This window comes from Procambarus clarkii, chromosome 67 (assembly GCF_040958095.1).
Source record: "Procambarus clarkii isolate CNS0578487 chromosome 67, FALCON_Pclarkii_2.0, whole genome shotgun sequence".
NCBI classification, from domain to species: Eukaryota; Metazoa; Arthropoda; class Malacostraca; order Decapoda; family Cambaridae; genus Procambarus; species Procambarus clarkii.
Window position 1 is genome coordinate 15,190,547 of NC_091216.1, and position 16,671 is coordinate 15,207,217.

General features: G+C 46.7%; 1 protein-coding gene across 1 annotated transcript in view; it reads right to left on the bottom strand.

Moving 5' to 3' along the window:
- Positions 1-16,671, bottom strand: part of Ge-1 (Enhancer of mRNA-decapping protein 4 homolog Ge-1) — a 327,116-nt gene that overhangs the window by 151,476 nt on the left and 158,969 nt on the right. The window contains 1 exon segment of the mRNA XM_045757261.2: positions 6,429-6,563. Coding sequence (XP_045613217.2) covers positions 6,429-6,563 — 135 coding nt within the window.

Below are 16,671 nucleotides of genomic sequence, written 5' to 3' on the forward strand. Positions count from 1 at the left end.
TGAAGTGGGCCACGACCCGAAGCAACAACCGAACCGGTGGAAAGAGGTACAGGTAACCCCGCCACGACCAGTCCAGCCAAAAGGCATCGACCCTGACAGCATCACAGTCCAGGGAAGGGCGCCACATACACTGGAAGACACCTCGACCAAGCCGATGCGAAGAGGTCCACCTCTGGGCGCCCGCCCGGCAGAGCCAACTGAACGAGTCGGCGTCGACCATCCATTCCGTGGAAAGGGGAATGAACCGAGACAGGCCGTCCACTAGGACGTTTTACACCCCCTTGAATGTGAACCGCCAGGGGAGCCAAACCCCAAGAACTCGGCAGACGAGTCACCCGAAGCGACCAGCTCCAAAGAGCCAAGGACCGCATCTAACCCCTCACCGTTCAGACAATGAACCACAGGGGAGCAGTCCAAATAAAGCTGAATTATTGCTCCGCAAGCAACACAAACCCTCTGAAGCGAATGCCACGCCGCTACAAACTCCTGTGCAGTGTTGTGAGCCCGACGGAAGGATGGACCCCCCCCTGACCCTGGCCGGCCTGGAGAGCACTAGTCACAAAACCCCAGCCGAGAGATGAGGCATCCATGAACACATCGAGTGAGGACTCGGGAAGGCGTCGTACCAAAGAACCAAAAAAAACCCTCAGAGGAAGCTGGCGATGCAGCAGCCGATGCAGGGGCCTCTAGAGCCCCACATCCTCTGGGGCTCTAGAGGAGCCCAGCAATCGCGAGAACGGTGGAAGGGGCGTCCCAGAAGGAACCAGAACAGCCGCCGAGGCCAGATCTAACCCGACGGGTAGACAAGCACCGTGAAGTTCAGATTCCTTCACAGCTGCTCAAACAACCGACAAGTAACCTGGGTGCTCTCAATAAACAGTAAGGTGGGACCGCAGCTGCAAAAAATGACATGGGAGGAAAAGTCAAGGAAGCGATCCGAGAGTCCCTCACAAGACACAGCCAAGTCCGAACCTGAGAGGGAACGAAATGGGACTTCAGCCAGTTCACCAAGAACCCATACCTGGCGAGCTGGGAAAGAACCAAATCCCTGGCGAGCAGACACGAGGACTTGTTGGGAGCCCACACTAGCCAGTCGTTGAGGTGAGCCAGAACCCGAACTCCTGACAGAAGCAAACTGGTCACCACGATCCGGGTAAGGCGTGTGAACACGCGAGATGCCAGATTCAAACCGAATGGAAGGCGACGAAAGCGGTAAGCCTGTCACCCCCAAACGAAACCAAGCCAGTCCCTTGAACTCCAGATAAATTGAGATGTGCCAATACGCGTCCCGGAGATCCAGACTCTCCATCCAAGCAGCCGGACCTGAAACAGAGTGGTCATCTGAAAAGAGGGGGCAAAACACCCAGGAGTTCAGATGGGACAAGTCCTGAATGAATCACAGATCTGCACAGTCCCGCTTTGGAACTGAAAACACCCAGGAAACCTGCCTGAGGGATGCCGTCGTTTCGACCACGCCCAAACGAACACACTCCAGGATGACCCAACCAAGCACAAGGGAAGAGCCCTGCCAGCTCCGATCTTCCCAAAGGAGGGAGAACTACCCAACACTAATGCAGGCCAGAGAAAACGACCCGAAATGCCATGAATCGTATGACCATGTGAGAGCAAACAGCAGCTAGCAACTAGACAAAGCCGCTTTGAAGGAACTTCGCTTTGAAGCAACTTCATCTAGTTGCCCCACTTCCTCCCCAATGAGAAGAGGAGGTGGGGGGTCAAAGAAGCTCATGCTAGTTTCACAAATTTATCATCATTTGCCTACATTACTGGGGGGAGTTCTTTTGGCTGTTTTAAGGCTGCAGTCTGGTTTCTAACATGACTGCAGTTTTGTAGTCTGGTTTCAAGTAGTGGTCTGTTTTGTTTCGCCGAGTTTCTGGGTGCCTTCCCTTGGTGGTTGCACACAAATAAATTTACATAAAATTTTTCATACATGCCACCGTTCCTTGCACCTATCTGAGGAGACCAGGTTCTGGCTCGTGTAAGCCAATAAGAACTCCGCAACTGATGGCACCTTGTAGCCTGGCACTGTATCAGTATAGTAGCTTTAGGGAGTCATGAGGGGCTCACCCACCAGAAAATAGCCCCACACACACAATGATGAACAATTGAGACAGAAATATGAGTGGTAATTAGGAGGTAATGATTCTAGAGAAATTTAATTTGTGAAGTACCACAAGGTTCAGTATAATGTATCCTTTGAATAAGACAGTAGTCAGCCGAAAGAGGGGGCAATAAACCCATGGGTTCGAATGGGACAAGTCCAGAATGAACTTGAGCAGTCCCAGTTTGGAACCGGAAACAGGTGGGAAACCCACAAGAGGGATGAAGTCGTTTTGACCACGCCCAAGCGAACCCACTCCGAGATGACCCGACAGAGCACAAGAGAAGAGGCCTGCCCTGCCAACACCGAACCTCCCGAAAGAAGAGGGGCTACCAAACTCCATCGCAGGCTGCACAAAACAACCCAAAAGTCCCACAAATCGTGGGACCTGGTATGCTAAACAAAGAAATCCTCCCCCCCCCCATCGTCAACAGGACGAACCGTGAAAGGAATGACGCCCCTTACGAGAACCCGATCTCCGCACAGAGCGATCACTGTGCCAACCAGACGAAGATGGGGTCCAAAGGATGTGCCAGCTCCGAAACTGGCATCACTGGCCTACCATGACCCTGAGGAACCCCAAGCCCTGGCACGACCTTTCTGGGAAGACTCTTCACAGGCCCCTCGAAGAACCAACAAATCCGACATGGGACGACAACTAGAAGAAGCTGCCTGCAGATACTGCACAACAGCAGACTCTGCAAACAACAATGGACAAAAGGACAAAGAAATCCTAAGAGTCAGGAGCCCAAACAGGATTTCACACAAGAAGAAAGCACCACCTGCCGAGACGCAAGATGGGAAGCAAAAAACAGCAATACCTCATCCCGGCATGAACAGCTTCAACAGAGCAGCTGACGCACGCACCGCTGAGGTGCACACACCAGACCCAGGAACTGTCCCAAGTGCCTCCATGTCCTCCTCAAACCAGCCCAAGGACAACTGGAGAAGGGAAATGAATCTAGAGACCAAAGCCAACAATCCATGGGTATGCAAGTCCTCGGCATCCAACGCAGCCGAAAGGGAAGGGAAGGAATCTGCATGTGAAGCTGCATCACACCGACATCCTGAGGAAAGGGCAGGGGTCCAACAAGCACGCATTGCAGTGTTCAAACTCGCTCCCCCACCCCCTTAGTAAACCTGGACCACTGTATGAGCCTTATGCCACTCAAGCATGCAGGACCAACAGAACGAATGCCATGCCTCCAATGAGAACAAGGGGCAGTCTGCAAGCAGGGACGACTCCGGAACCTCACTTCCGGACACGAACCCAGTATGGACACAACAGAAGTAGGATCCATGATCCTCACAGGAGGTAAGCTGCTATGGCTTCCCACATCACATGGGGCGGAATGTGGGAGACCGAAAACTTTCGGAAAGACAGGAGCGACGAACTCATGGGATCATGGAACCGAACCCGGGGAGGAGTAGACACCAAATCCAACTTGTAGGCGGACGGGAAGAAAGAGAACCCCCCAATCCCTGTAACACCAAGCCCAGCTCAGAGGGGTATAAAAACCCAAGTCGGGTCCAACCGGGCCCCAAAGCCCCCAAGTCAGCCCATCCCCAGCCCCGGGAACCTCACCACGAGCCCCTGGGGGGCCAAGCTGTCCTCCACACCCTCTGCCTCAAAAGAAAAGGCAGCAGCAGCCAAAAAAGCAGGAATGAAGGGGGCCCACTGGTTAGACCCAGAAGCTCTGGCTGGAGGACCAGGCTCGAATGTCTTCGCTGCCACCCCGGAATGGGCATCCCTCGAAACCGCCCAAGTTTCAACACCATGGCCCTGACTACGAAACCCTCAGATGCTTCAGAGCCGGACGCAAGGGGAGAGGACCAGGTCGGACAACAGAAGAGAAAGGACAAGGGGGAGCAGACGGAATCAAAGTCAAGGTGACTAACAACCCCCAAGTCTGGGTACCTATAACCAAAATGGGGCAGTCTCAGGGCATCTGGGGAAGCAACCAACCTAGCACGTTGCAGCAACCTAAATCGAGCATGCAATGCCGAAGCTGCCTGCACCTGCATATCATGATCAGTGGTCTGGGTGAACTGGAGTACGAACAAGCAACAAAACTCGCCAGACTCCAGGTTGAAAGTGTCACCGACCCAACAGGCAGCTTGATGGAGGCACAGCCAATAAGTGTCACCTAAGACAAGGGGACAGAGCAACCTTCAAACTTGCCCGAAGCAAGAGCCCCCACAGGGTTTCCCCGGGCCCTTTGTCATGTAATCTCACTAAGGGTACCTAGGCAGGGTACTGCTAACAGACACCCAAAAACTACCAAGCAAACTGCTAAAGCTGAACCCCCGGGACGTGTACACTCGTGCGGGCCTAGAGGAGGTCCACCAAGATACAATACAGTGTGACCAAACCAAGGGGCAGACCCCCTACCAGGCTGGGGGAAAAAACGGCAAGAGGACAACATATCCAGGCAGAACACAGCCGGCCGACACGAGAGGTGATAACTAGCTGCATAGTACTCTGAGCCAGCACCAGTGACGGAAACTACCCCCTACCCAGAGGCAAACGGGGGAGCAAGAAACACCCCAGCTGACTCCAAGGGCAGTCAATCACCGAGCAGTAAAAGACACAGCGGAGGTAGATCCCAAGGTGACCTGTGGAAGGTAACCCCAAGCCCCCAAGGTCAGTACTTACAGGGAACCTAGGGAAGGGAACCCTAGGCACATGCATCCCGAGTACTGGAGAAAATTACTCCTGGCTCGCACACCAGGTGCGAGTCAGGTGCAGGTGATCGCACACCACCGTAGAGACAGCACCACACCACAAGGCACAGAATTGGAAAGACACACGACCTTGCCAGTTCCCCATCAGCCACAGAACTGAAGGGCGGATAGCCGGTGTGGGGGTCTATGGTGCCCCCTTTCCCCTCCCGGGAAGGTGGGGGGTTGCGCAGACAGTGGTGCGGTAACATGGTGATGTCATGCTCATTTGCTCGTTTTCCTTTGGGGAGTTCTGCTCACTAGTTTGGCTTTCAGTAGCAATATTTTAACCATAATATGAGTTTATTTTGGAGCTTACCTTTCTGGGTGCCTGACCCAGTCTATGGCAGACATAGACTGCTTCCAAACACTCAGGGGTTTCAATAGGCCATTGCTCCTTGTGCCTCTCTGAGGGGGCCAGGTTCTGGCTCGAGGTCTCCGGTAGGCCTAGAACTCCATGCACATTGACTGATACCAGGGTTTAATACATTCATATCAGCCTGGATAGCTCCTGGGAGATGAAGGGGCTCCCCCAAGAAAATCAGCAAAATAATGAAATTCTTTACAAAGAATTCAAGTGCCATTGTCACTAGGTGGGAAACACTGGTAAACTGAGGTGTGCCTCGCCCTTGCCACCAGGAACCACGTGCTCAGTCAACCCATACGTGTATCAATAAACTCACCAAGCGAGGCAAAGCTCATAAACCGAGTCAAATTTTTCAAAGAAATTGAGCTTGTAAACCAAAAAATTCATAAAGTGGGGCACTCGTAAACCGAGGTTCTACTGTACAGGTACTAGTAAATCAAATTTATTCATTGGCCAATCATGTTAGTGTTCAGTTCAAATTGGTAAATAAAATTATAAAAACTTTCCATTTTTGTGAGGGCTGTTTGCATTAGCAGCTTTGAACAAGCTGCCTTCCACCATGTCTACGGGCTCACCATAGCCCGTGCTACTTGGAACTTTGTTCCAGGTAACGAATCTTAAACAACAACAACATGCCTTCCACCTTACCATGCTTGACAAGAGCAAAATTATAAATAATCATTTAACATTTTTAGCCTCAATAATGACTGATTATACTGCATTTAATTTTGGAACCGATGGTTTTGCCTGAATAACAAACCCATAAGAAAAAATCTTATTAATAACAAAAAATATGTAAAAATGAATATGTGCCCTCCCCCGCTTTACAGAAAAACCCATCCAAGGCGGCTCGTTATGATAACTTTGTGTACTTCTGAAAATACCCCTGAATATTTGAAATTCCCATCCACAAGTTTTTTACTACATTTGTTCTTACCTAATTATTATTCTAACAATACTATCTTCTATTATTATTATTATTATTATAAATAATAATAATGCACATTGACATTCATATCAGCCACAGAACTGAAGGGCGGATAGCCGGTGTGGGGGTCTATGGTGCTCCCTTTCCCCTCTTAATTAATAATAATAATTAATAATAATTATAATTAATAATTAATAATAATAATAATAATAATAATAATTAATAATTAATAATAATAATAATAATAATAATAATAATAATAATAATAATAGGAAGCACTATGTAACACTTACCCTGGTGCCACAGGTCCATTCTGTTGCATCTGATCTAAACTTACAGGAGTTCTTGCATCAGCTACACATCTGCTTGCTAGCTCAAGTTTGCAATTCACTGAATTATAGTTCCGTGTTCTTTTGGACTGAAGATTACTGAAAATATATACTTATCAACTACAGTACTACTAAGGTAATGTTAAAAACATTGGAAGTAATTAGTTAGGTATTTTGTGATCAAACAAGAGTAATAAAGGAAAGTATTCCCTTCTCCTACCTTAATGACTCATGACAATTATTATCCCTCAGAGTGTAATTATTGTCAAGTGTTGATACCAAGTTCATACCCGCGGCCTGGTCGAGGACCGGGCCGCGGGGACACTAAGCCCCGGAAGCACCTCAAGGTAGCCTCAAGGTAAGTTCAATGTGGCCATTGTCCAGCGGAGAATTACTTCATGCATCAGTGTTTACGAATCAATGTTACCTATACGGTTCCAATAAAACAATTATATCTTCCCAGTAGTTAAGGGTACTTAACAAAGAGAAGATTAAGGGATGGGGGTAGATACAACCAGGTATTCATTGACCAGGACATGACTAAAAAAGAGGCAGAGAAAAACAGAGTAAAGTGAAGTGAAATAGGAAGAGCGAGAGGAAATGGAGTTATAGGGAAACAAGATGCGAGAGCAGGGCGGGAGGAGGGCACAATAAGATAGTGGGCCTAGTCACAGTAGCAAGGAAAAAGATCATGAGGGAATGAACGAGTGCAATTAGACCAACACTCACAAATGCCATCCTCCAGAATGGAACTAGCCCAAAGGTAGAATCTACCCCTGGGAAGAATCTAAGCAGCCCTGTAGAAATGAGTAGTATAAAAAGTTTGTACACAAATTCAGACAGCATTAAAAATAAAGGGGAAGAGTCGCAATAATAGGTGGAAGAACTGTATCCTCGTATCACGGTTACAGTGACAAAACTAATACAATAGAGAATGAACAAATTTGAAAACAACAAACAGGACGGGGGGAAGAGTATATCTACTGATACAGCAACACTGGAGCTTAAGAGATTCTCAATGTAACCAATCGGTAGGATTTCATATTAGGAATAGTAACAGTGAGGACCATGAAGATAGTGGTAGGTGTTACTTACAACTATCAATAACTACAGGAAGGTCAGAAGAGGAATATGAAAAATGTAATAAAACATACTTGAAGATAACAGAAAAGGTGGCCATAGTGGCAAGTGGAGACAGAACAAAGATCTTAATACTTGTGGATTTTACCAACAGGGAAATAGAATGGTCAACAACAGATCTTCATGGAGGTGTAGAAAAACTCCCAGAACCCCATCTATGTACGATCCAGGTACTACGAACTCTGTGATCCCCCCAAGGGAATTCAAACCTCGGCAGCCAAGGGTCTCCCTAGTGGCTGTCTAGGAGTTATTCAACTCAAACAATACATAGTATAAAATAGTAAGTGAAGCAAAAAAATAATCAAATTTTAAAAGTTGAGTCCTGTAAAACTGCACCATTGTGTAAGTGATTACTCATCAAATGTCTACAAGGACACAGTGAATGCCTGAAAAATCAATTTAAGTGGAATGCTGAGTTGAGGTGCACATTCTCTCAGAACCCATGGTGAAACTCCATTTGGGCCAAATGCTTTGTTCTTAGCTCCTTGAGAATTTTTTTCCACTTCATCTCTAGACATCTCTATGTGCTCTATATTATTCTCTAGAATTCTTATTGTGTCAGGTTCTCTGAAAATTTAATTTTGCATAAACACACTTTGGAACTGTTCGTTTAATGTTTCACACATTTCCTTTTAATTTTCCGCGAATCTGTTTCCCATTTTCAGCCTCTGAATATTATTCTTTATCTGCAATTTGCTTTAAATAAATTTATAGAATAGGCCTATTTCTGTTTTACATTTCTCTATATCTTTCCTCGAAATTTCTTTCTGCTTAACTTCTTCCTGCTGTGTAGTTGTTTCTTGCTTCCTTGTATCGTTGATATGTTTGGGGTTTGGCCTCTACCTATATTTGTGTTGACCAAACCACACTATGAAGTGAAGAGATGACGACGCTTCGGTCCGTCCTGGATCATTCTCAAGTCGATTGTGATAAAGGGAGGCGGCAAGGCAATAAATAGACAAGAGAGAGGTGAGAAGAAGGAAGAAAGGCGAGAAGAGAGGAGAGAAGAATCTTAGAGGGAGGAAGAAAAAGCAAAGCAAAAAAGGTACGAAATGTAAGGTTATCTTGAGGTGATTTCGGGGCTTTTTAGTGTCCCCGCGGCCCAGTCCTCGACCAGGCCTCCACTCCCAGGAAGCAGCCCGTGACAGCTGATTAACACCCAGGTACCTATTTTACTGCTAGGTAACAGGGGCATAGGGTGAAAGAAATGCTGCCCATTGTTTCTCGCCGGCGCCTGGGATTGAACCCAGGACCACAGGATCACAAGTCCAGCGTGCTGTCCACTCGGCCGACCGGCTCCCTTTATTAATGTGTAATAAAGGGAATAGTAATAGGAATAGGAACACAAGAACATAAGAACAAAGGTAACTGCACAAAGCCTATTGGCCCATACGAGGCAGCTCCTATTTATAACCACCCAATAAGAAGGGGATAGGAATAAGAAGGGGATAGTAATAGGAATAAGCACAGGATCATAAGAGAAAACAAGAAAAAGAAAGAAGGAAAGAGAAAGAAAGATAAATGGAAGGGTAAGCTTATGTTAGGTCATGTTTGTTAAAAAGTTTAGAGCATTTGAGTATATACTGTGAAAGGAAAGAGTCAACAGCAACAAAGCCATGACTCAAGTTCATGTTGGGTACGTTGTGTATTACAGCCGATTCAACAAGACGGCGTCTGTGGAGAGTAGAGGCAGGAAAGATTATTTTGGAGGAAGACCAATCAATAGGATGATTAGAATCTCTAACATGACAGAAGAGAGCATTGTTTGTGTCTGCAGACTTAACACTTCTTTTGTGTTCTTTAAGTCTGTCATTAAGTGTATGGCCAGTTTCATCAAGGCATTGGAGAGGACAAGACGAACAGGAAATAGAGTAGACACGAGAAGCATTAGAAGCAGGAGGAGCAGTGTGAACAAGATTGCTATGAAGTGTGTTAGTTTGTCGAAAGGCGAGCTTTATGTCAAGAGGACGAAAGGCATTAGTAAAAGTTTTGAGTTCAGATATGAAGGGAAGGCAGAGCACAGTGTTACTAGTGTTGGAAGCAGGTTTATGACAAAAGATTTAAATTTTTTATTGTATCAGGGTCAATAAAATTGAACCTGGGTTTTATTTGGGTTAACTCTTCCTATATTGATTCCATTTTTGTGTAATTTTAGGTCTCTGGCTCTCTCGCAATTTCTGTTGAACCAATCCTGTTTCCTAGTTCTGCATCTATATTTTCCTATAATTTTTTTGTGCCTGTATCATATATTTCACAAAACTTGACATACATCTCATTTTCTTTCTTGCCTAACAGCAAATCTTTCCAATCAAATTCATTAAAGAACTTTCAAAGTTTCCCTAGTGTACTCTCCTGAAATTAGGTTTTTCAACTGCTTCAACTTCCTCATTCTCTTCTAAATTATAATGCATTCCCAAAAGGACATGGGTTACTTTTCCTGGTGAATATAAAATCCACCATGGAGTGTAATGGTCAAAATATTGGGAAAAACTAGTGTTGACTGTAACGAAATCCAATTTTCTGGGCGAGACCTGAAGGCTCCCTGGAGCTATTCAGGCTGATAATGATATACTGTATTAGACTTTGGCATCAGCCAGTGTGAATGGAGTTCTTAGGCCTACCGGGAACCAAGAGCCAGAACCTGCCCCCCCATCCCCCCTTCAGAGAAGCACGAGGAGCAATAGTCTATAGAATTGCACATGTGATTTGGAGCATTCTATGTCTGCCATCGACTGGGTCAGGCACCCAGAAAAGAAAGCATCCCCAAACTAACCCCTATTCTGGTTGAAACTACTACTGAAAAGTCAAACGAGTGGACAGAACTCCCCCAAAGAAAAATGAGCAAACGAGCATGACGTCACCATCTGCGCAGCGGCCTTTCCCTGGGAGGGGGAAAGGGGGAGACCAAGACCCCTTCACGCTGGCTACCCATGCCTTCAGTTCAGAGGCTGGATGTCAAAAACACGCGAAAAAAACGCCAATCAGAGGGAGGGAGGGAGAGATGTCGGGGAGCCTCCGGGTCTCACCCAAAAAATAGCGTTCTATTGCATTCAACACTGGATATCTGGGGGAAACCCTTTCGGCTCCCCGAGCTACTTAACAAAAGACGAAAACAAGAGGCGACTTACCCAGGAGACGGTTGGCACTCGCTCCTCAACGCGAAGTCGAGACAACTGGCTGAAACATCCGATCAAAAACGACGCAGACCCGACTAGGCCCAGGTACACTGACCAGGTGGCGCTCAGCCAGGACCCTGTTCGACCGCCAAAAAAAACCCTTGCCCGAATGTCGGCCCAAGACATATTACCGAAGACGGTAGCAAGCGCAGCAAACTTACGAACGTTGTGGGCACGAAGATAGACCGCAGGCTGGTTAGATCGAACAATCCTGCAGATGTTTAAGACCCAAACCCTGGTACAGGGAACCAGGGTTTGGGTCTTTCCCTAGTTCAGAACCAGGGAAACCAGATCAACCCAAAGCGTATCCTCGGACAAAGAAACCATGACGTGCAAATAATGGCAGAGAGGCACAACTAAACACAACACATGATGCACCCCTGGCCTGACCAACAAAGCATCAACAACCAAAGGACCCCTCCAGAAATCAGCCGTCTCATTCTTCACCAGAAAAGTAGAAGATAGTTGCAAACGAACAAACCTATCACCAGAGACAAATGAGCAGAAACCTCTGTATCGGAGGAGAGCATGAAGGTCCCCGACCCGACCCCAAGAGGCCAATGCCAACAAGAAAAAAAAGAGCCTTGGAGAAAAAATCCTGAATCGAAGGGGCCACTAAAAACCGAGGGAGAGAGATAAGAGAGCACTCTGTCCCACAACCAGGATGGCTCAGGTGGTGCATGAGCAGGCCGGAGGTGGAACAACATGCGAGAAAGCTTGCGAAACGGCACACAAGTAACACTGATGCCGAAAGCAAGCTGCAGTGGGTCCGACAGCGCCACACGATACGAAGTAACAGTATTCGGCATAAGATGACGGTCCTGAAACAGCAACGAGAAAGAACAAGACCACCTTAACAGAAAGCAAAGTACTGTACACCTATGAAAAGACTAAAAGAAACGGAAGGGCCACCAGGAAACTTCATACTGCTGCCGAGACGAAGCACACGGGTGGGACACCATTAACAAAGCCACCTAATCACCATACAGATGTGATGAGACTAGAGTAAAAAATACCCGACGCAAAGACTCGAGGAAAAGATCGAACCAGCCATGTAACAGACCGATCTGCTGAAAGAGGCGGAGCCCCGGGAAGAACCCTGGGTTCAGACACAAAGCAAGCAGCACCTGAAACCAAGACTGGGCTGGCCACCAAGGGGCCCAAGAGAACTACTTTCACCCTGGTAAGTCTCCAAGTGAGCTAGGACCTGAAGCAACAGCTGAACCAGAGGAAAGAGGTAAAGGTAACCCCCCCTCGACCAATCCTGCCGAAAAGCATTGATCCCAACACTCTTGCTGTCGAAGAAGGGTGCCACAAATACCGGAAAATGCCTCGACGATGCCAACGCAAAGACATCCATCTCCGGCAGCCCATATGTCTGGCAGAGTTAATTGAATGAATCTGCATTGACCATCCATTCCGTGGACAGGGAAATGAACAGAGACAGGCCGTACACCAGGGTGTTGGACATCCCCCGAATGTGAACTGCCAGGAGCAGTCCGAATGGACCCTGACCGTCGATCCACAAGCGACCCAAACCCTTCGAAACGACATCCATACTGCCAAAAACTCCCGCGCCGTGCTGTGGCCCCAATGGAAGGATGGAACCTACAGACCCTGACTGGCCTGGTGAGCACTGATCACAAAGCCCAGCCAAGAGACTACGCATCCGTGAACACATTGAGCAAGAGCTCGATGTGTTCACGGACTGGCTCGGGTAGGCACCAAAGCACTGAATACTGAAAAACACTAAGAACGTCCCTTTCACCTATCTCATGACCACTGGGTTCGGCCTCCAGGGGCTTTGCATCGGTTACTGCATCGCGGGCTTCTTCTTCGGGGTTTTCAGGGTTTAGTGTCTTGGCGCATACCCGAGCACTTGCTCGATGTGTTCACGGACGCCTTGACTCTGGGCTGGGGCTTTGTGACCAGTGCTTACCAAGTCAGTCAGGGACGGTGGGGTCCATCTTTCCATCGGACTCACACCACAGTGCAAAGTTCGTGGCTGTGTAGATGTCGCTCCGAAAGATTCCAGTCACTTGCGGATCGATGATCCGGGTCCACTCGGACTGTTCCCTAATGGTTCATTGCCTAAACTGAGGGGGTTCAATACAGTCCTTGGCTCTTTTGGGCTCATCTCTTCGGGTTTGGCTCGAGTTCGAGGTTTGGCTCTCCTGACAGTTTACGTTCAGGGGGTGTCCAATGTCCTGGCAGACGGCCTGTTCCAGTTCATTCCCCTGTCCACAGAATGGATAGTCGATACCAACTTGTTCAGTTGGCTCTGCCAGACTTTTGGGCCTCTGGAAGTCGATCTCTTCGCATCGGCGTGGTCGAGGCATTTCCCAATATACGTGGCACCCTTCGGCGACTGCGTGACCATCGAGGTCGATGCCTTCAGGCAGGACTGGGCGAGGTGGGGTTACCTGTGCCTCTTTTCCCAAGGTTCAGCTATTGCTCCAGGTCCTGGCTCACTTGTAGACTTACCGAGGGAAAAGTTGTTCTTCTGGCTCCTTGGTGGCCGGCCCAGTCTTGGTTTTAGATGCTACTTGCTTGGTGTCCAAACCTGAGGGGCTTCCAGCAGCTCCGCCTCTATCAGCAGATCAGTCCAGCCCGGTATGAGGCTGGTTCGTTCTCCTCCTCGAGTCTTCCCGGGAGCCGGTCGGCCAAGCGGACAGCACGCTGGACTTGTGATCCTGTGATCCCGGGTTCGATCCCGGGCGCCGGCGAGAAACAATGGGCAGAGTTTCTTTCACCCTATGCCCCTGTTACCTAGCAGTAAATAGGTACCTGGGTGTTAGTCAGCTGTCACGGGCTGCTTCCTGGGGAGGGAGGCCTGGTCGAGGACCGGGCCGCGGGGACACTAAAGCCCCGAAATCATCTCAAGATAACCTTCCCATCTGGAGTTTCTGACTCGAGTCTATCATCATTTGTATAGGGAGCAGGTGGCTTCGTTGTAGGTCTCCTCGTTGTAGGTCTCCTCGTTGTAGGTCTCCCACCTGCGAGCTTCATCTCAGCGGTAATATGAAGTTCCCTGGTGGTCCTTCTAGTTTTTCCTATAACTGCAGGGTTGTTATGTCCTTCCTTTCGTGGTTGTTCCAGGACCATCTCCTTATGCCGAATACTGTCGCCTCGTATCATAATTACCTAAATGTAATTACCTAAGTGTAGTTACAGGATGAGAGCTACGCTCGTGGTGTCCCGTCTAACCAGCTACTGACAGTTTTGGCCTCCACCACCTTCTCACTTGACTTGTTCCAACCGTCTACCACTCTGTGAAAGTGAATTTTCTTATATTTCTTTGGCATCTTTGTCTATTTAGTTAAAATCTATAACCTCTTGTTCTTCAAGTTCCAAGTCTCAGGAAATCTTCCCTATCGATTTTATCAATTCCTGTTACTATTTTATATGTAGTGATCATATCACCTCTTTTTCTTCCGTCTTCTAGTTTTTGCATATTTAATGCCTCTAACCTCTCCTCGTAGCTCTTGTCCTTCAGTTCTGGGAGCAACTTAGTAGCATGTTTTTAAACCTTTTCCAGTTTGTTGATGTGCTTCTTAAGATATGGGCACCACACAACCGCTGCATATTCAAGCTTTGGCCTAACGAAAGTCGTGAACAATTTCTTTAGCATTTCGCCATCCATGTATTTAAAAGCAATTCTGAAGTTAGAAAGCATAGCATAGGCTCCTCGCACAACATTCTTTATGTAGTCCTCGGGTGATAGTTTTCTATCTAGAACCATCCTAGATATTTTTCTTTATCAAAATTCTTTAAAGATTTCTCACATAATTTATAAGTTGTGTGGGGTCTATGTTCCCCTATTCCACATTCCATAACATGGCATTTATTCACATTAAATTCCATTTGCCAAGTGACCATCTCCATATACTTATTTTGTCCAGGTCTTCTTGAAGGGCATGACAATCATCTAAGTTTCTTATCCTTCCTATTATCTTAGCATCATCAGCAAACATGTTCATATAATTCTGTATACCAAATGGTAGATCATTTATGTAGACAATAAACATCACTGGTGCAAGAACTGAACCCTGTGGTACTCCACTTGTGACATTTCTCCAGTCCGATACATTGCCTCTGATTACTGCCCTCATTTTTCTATCAGTCAGAAAATCTTTCATCCATGTTAGAAGCTTACCTGTCACCCCTCCAATATTTTCCAGTTTCCAGAACAACCTCTTATGTGGAACTCTATCGAAAGCTTTTTTAGATCCGGATAGATGCAGTCATCCCAACCATCTCTTTCCTGTAAAATCTCTGTGGCTCGATCATAGAAACTGAGTAAATTTGATACACAGGATCTTCCAGATCGAAAACCATACTGTCTGTCTGATATTATATCATTCTCTCCAAGTGTTCTACCCATATAGTTTATATTATTTTTCCAATATTTTCACTATTACACTTGTCAATGATACAGGTTTATAATTGAGGGGGTCTTCCCTGCTGTCACTTTTTTAACCCTCAAACCGCGCATATCATATATAAATGATAACAGTGACAAAACCGAAACCGCGCACATCATTTATATATGATTTTGTGTCTAGCGCTATAATTTAAACGCCCCGCCTGGGATAGGGGCAGCTATAGTACAGCCACGACCGATAGTTGCCAGATGCCACCTAGAAAAAAAAATCCAGGCCAACATTCTTGGGTGTTACAGCGTCAGTATTGAGCAAGCCACCAAGGCTGGCGCACGCAGCACGAGCTCACAGCACCGCTGTTCAGCTTGTGACCACAGCATCGCCTACAAATACCATAATATAAATGATACTGCTATTATTTAGCAGTGATAGTATTACTGAAGACCCCTGACTGTGATTAAACTGACCAGGATTCTGATAATAGCAGGATTGTGGTGATATTTAGCGCTGTGCTCCATGGAGGGAGAAGTTAGGCTGTGGGAGGGAGGGTTGTGGCGTCGTTTTCTGACTGTGTGTGGCCACCATTTATTGACTGCACTCACCATACCAGCTTAGTGGTTCGATATGGTGAACACAAATGTAGATACTTATATATAACGTGTGTATAGTGTGAGATAACAGCGAGAGGAGTAGGTTGGGAGCCGCCATTTTGGTGAGGGAGGAGCGTCGTCTGCACGACTTGGCATGTTGTTTAATGATGGCCACTATGATCTTTGGGCACCATACCAGCTTATTTGTTCAGGTATGGTGAATTAAACAGGTAGATACTTATATATAATGTGTGTATATAACTGTAATAACACCACAAACAATATTGTTGGATGACAAATATTAGTGCGTCTGGCCTTGAGGGCGGCCGCCCGATCAGCAGACTGTGTGAGTAGCTACGTCTTATGGCCTTTACTCACCATACAAGCTTAGATGTACAGTTATGGTGAACAAAACATGTAAATACGTATATATAACGTCTGTGTATAGTGAATAAATACAGAAAGAGTATTGTGGGAGGTGAATGAAGGTGAGTGAGGTGGTGTTGAGGGAGGGAGTGGCAGCGAGTGGCTCGCTGGTGTTTGGCGGTCACTCCTCGTTGCTTTTTGACTCACAAGACCAACTTAGTAGTTCGTTATGGTGTACAAAACATGCAAATACTTATATATAACCTGTGTATATAGTGTAACAACAGCAAAACTATTTGTTTATTGTTTTATGAACATAATTGAATCACTAATATGCACACCATAATTTTGAGTACAGCGATGGTTCACACATTTTATAATATAAATATACCACAATTCACTGTATGGAATAATATTACTGCAAAAAAACTAAGAAAAAATCAATCAGAGACATTGAAATAATTAGGTAATAATATATTTGTGGCAACTGCCATCTGACAGCTCGAGCGGAGTGGACCTCGTCTGGCGAAGGCTCTGCCAACGCCCCTTTTTT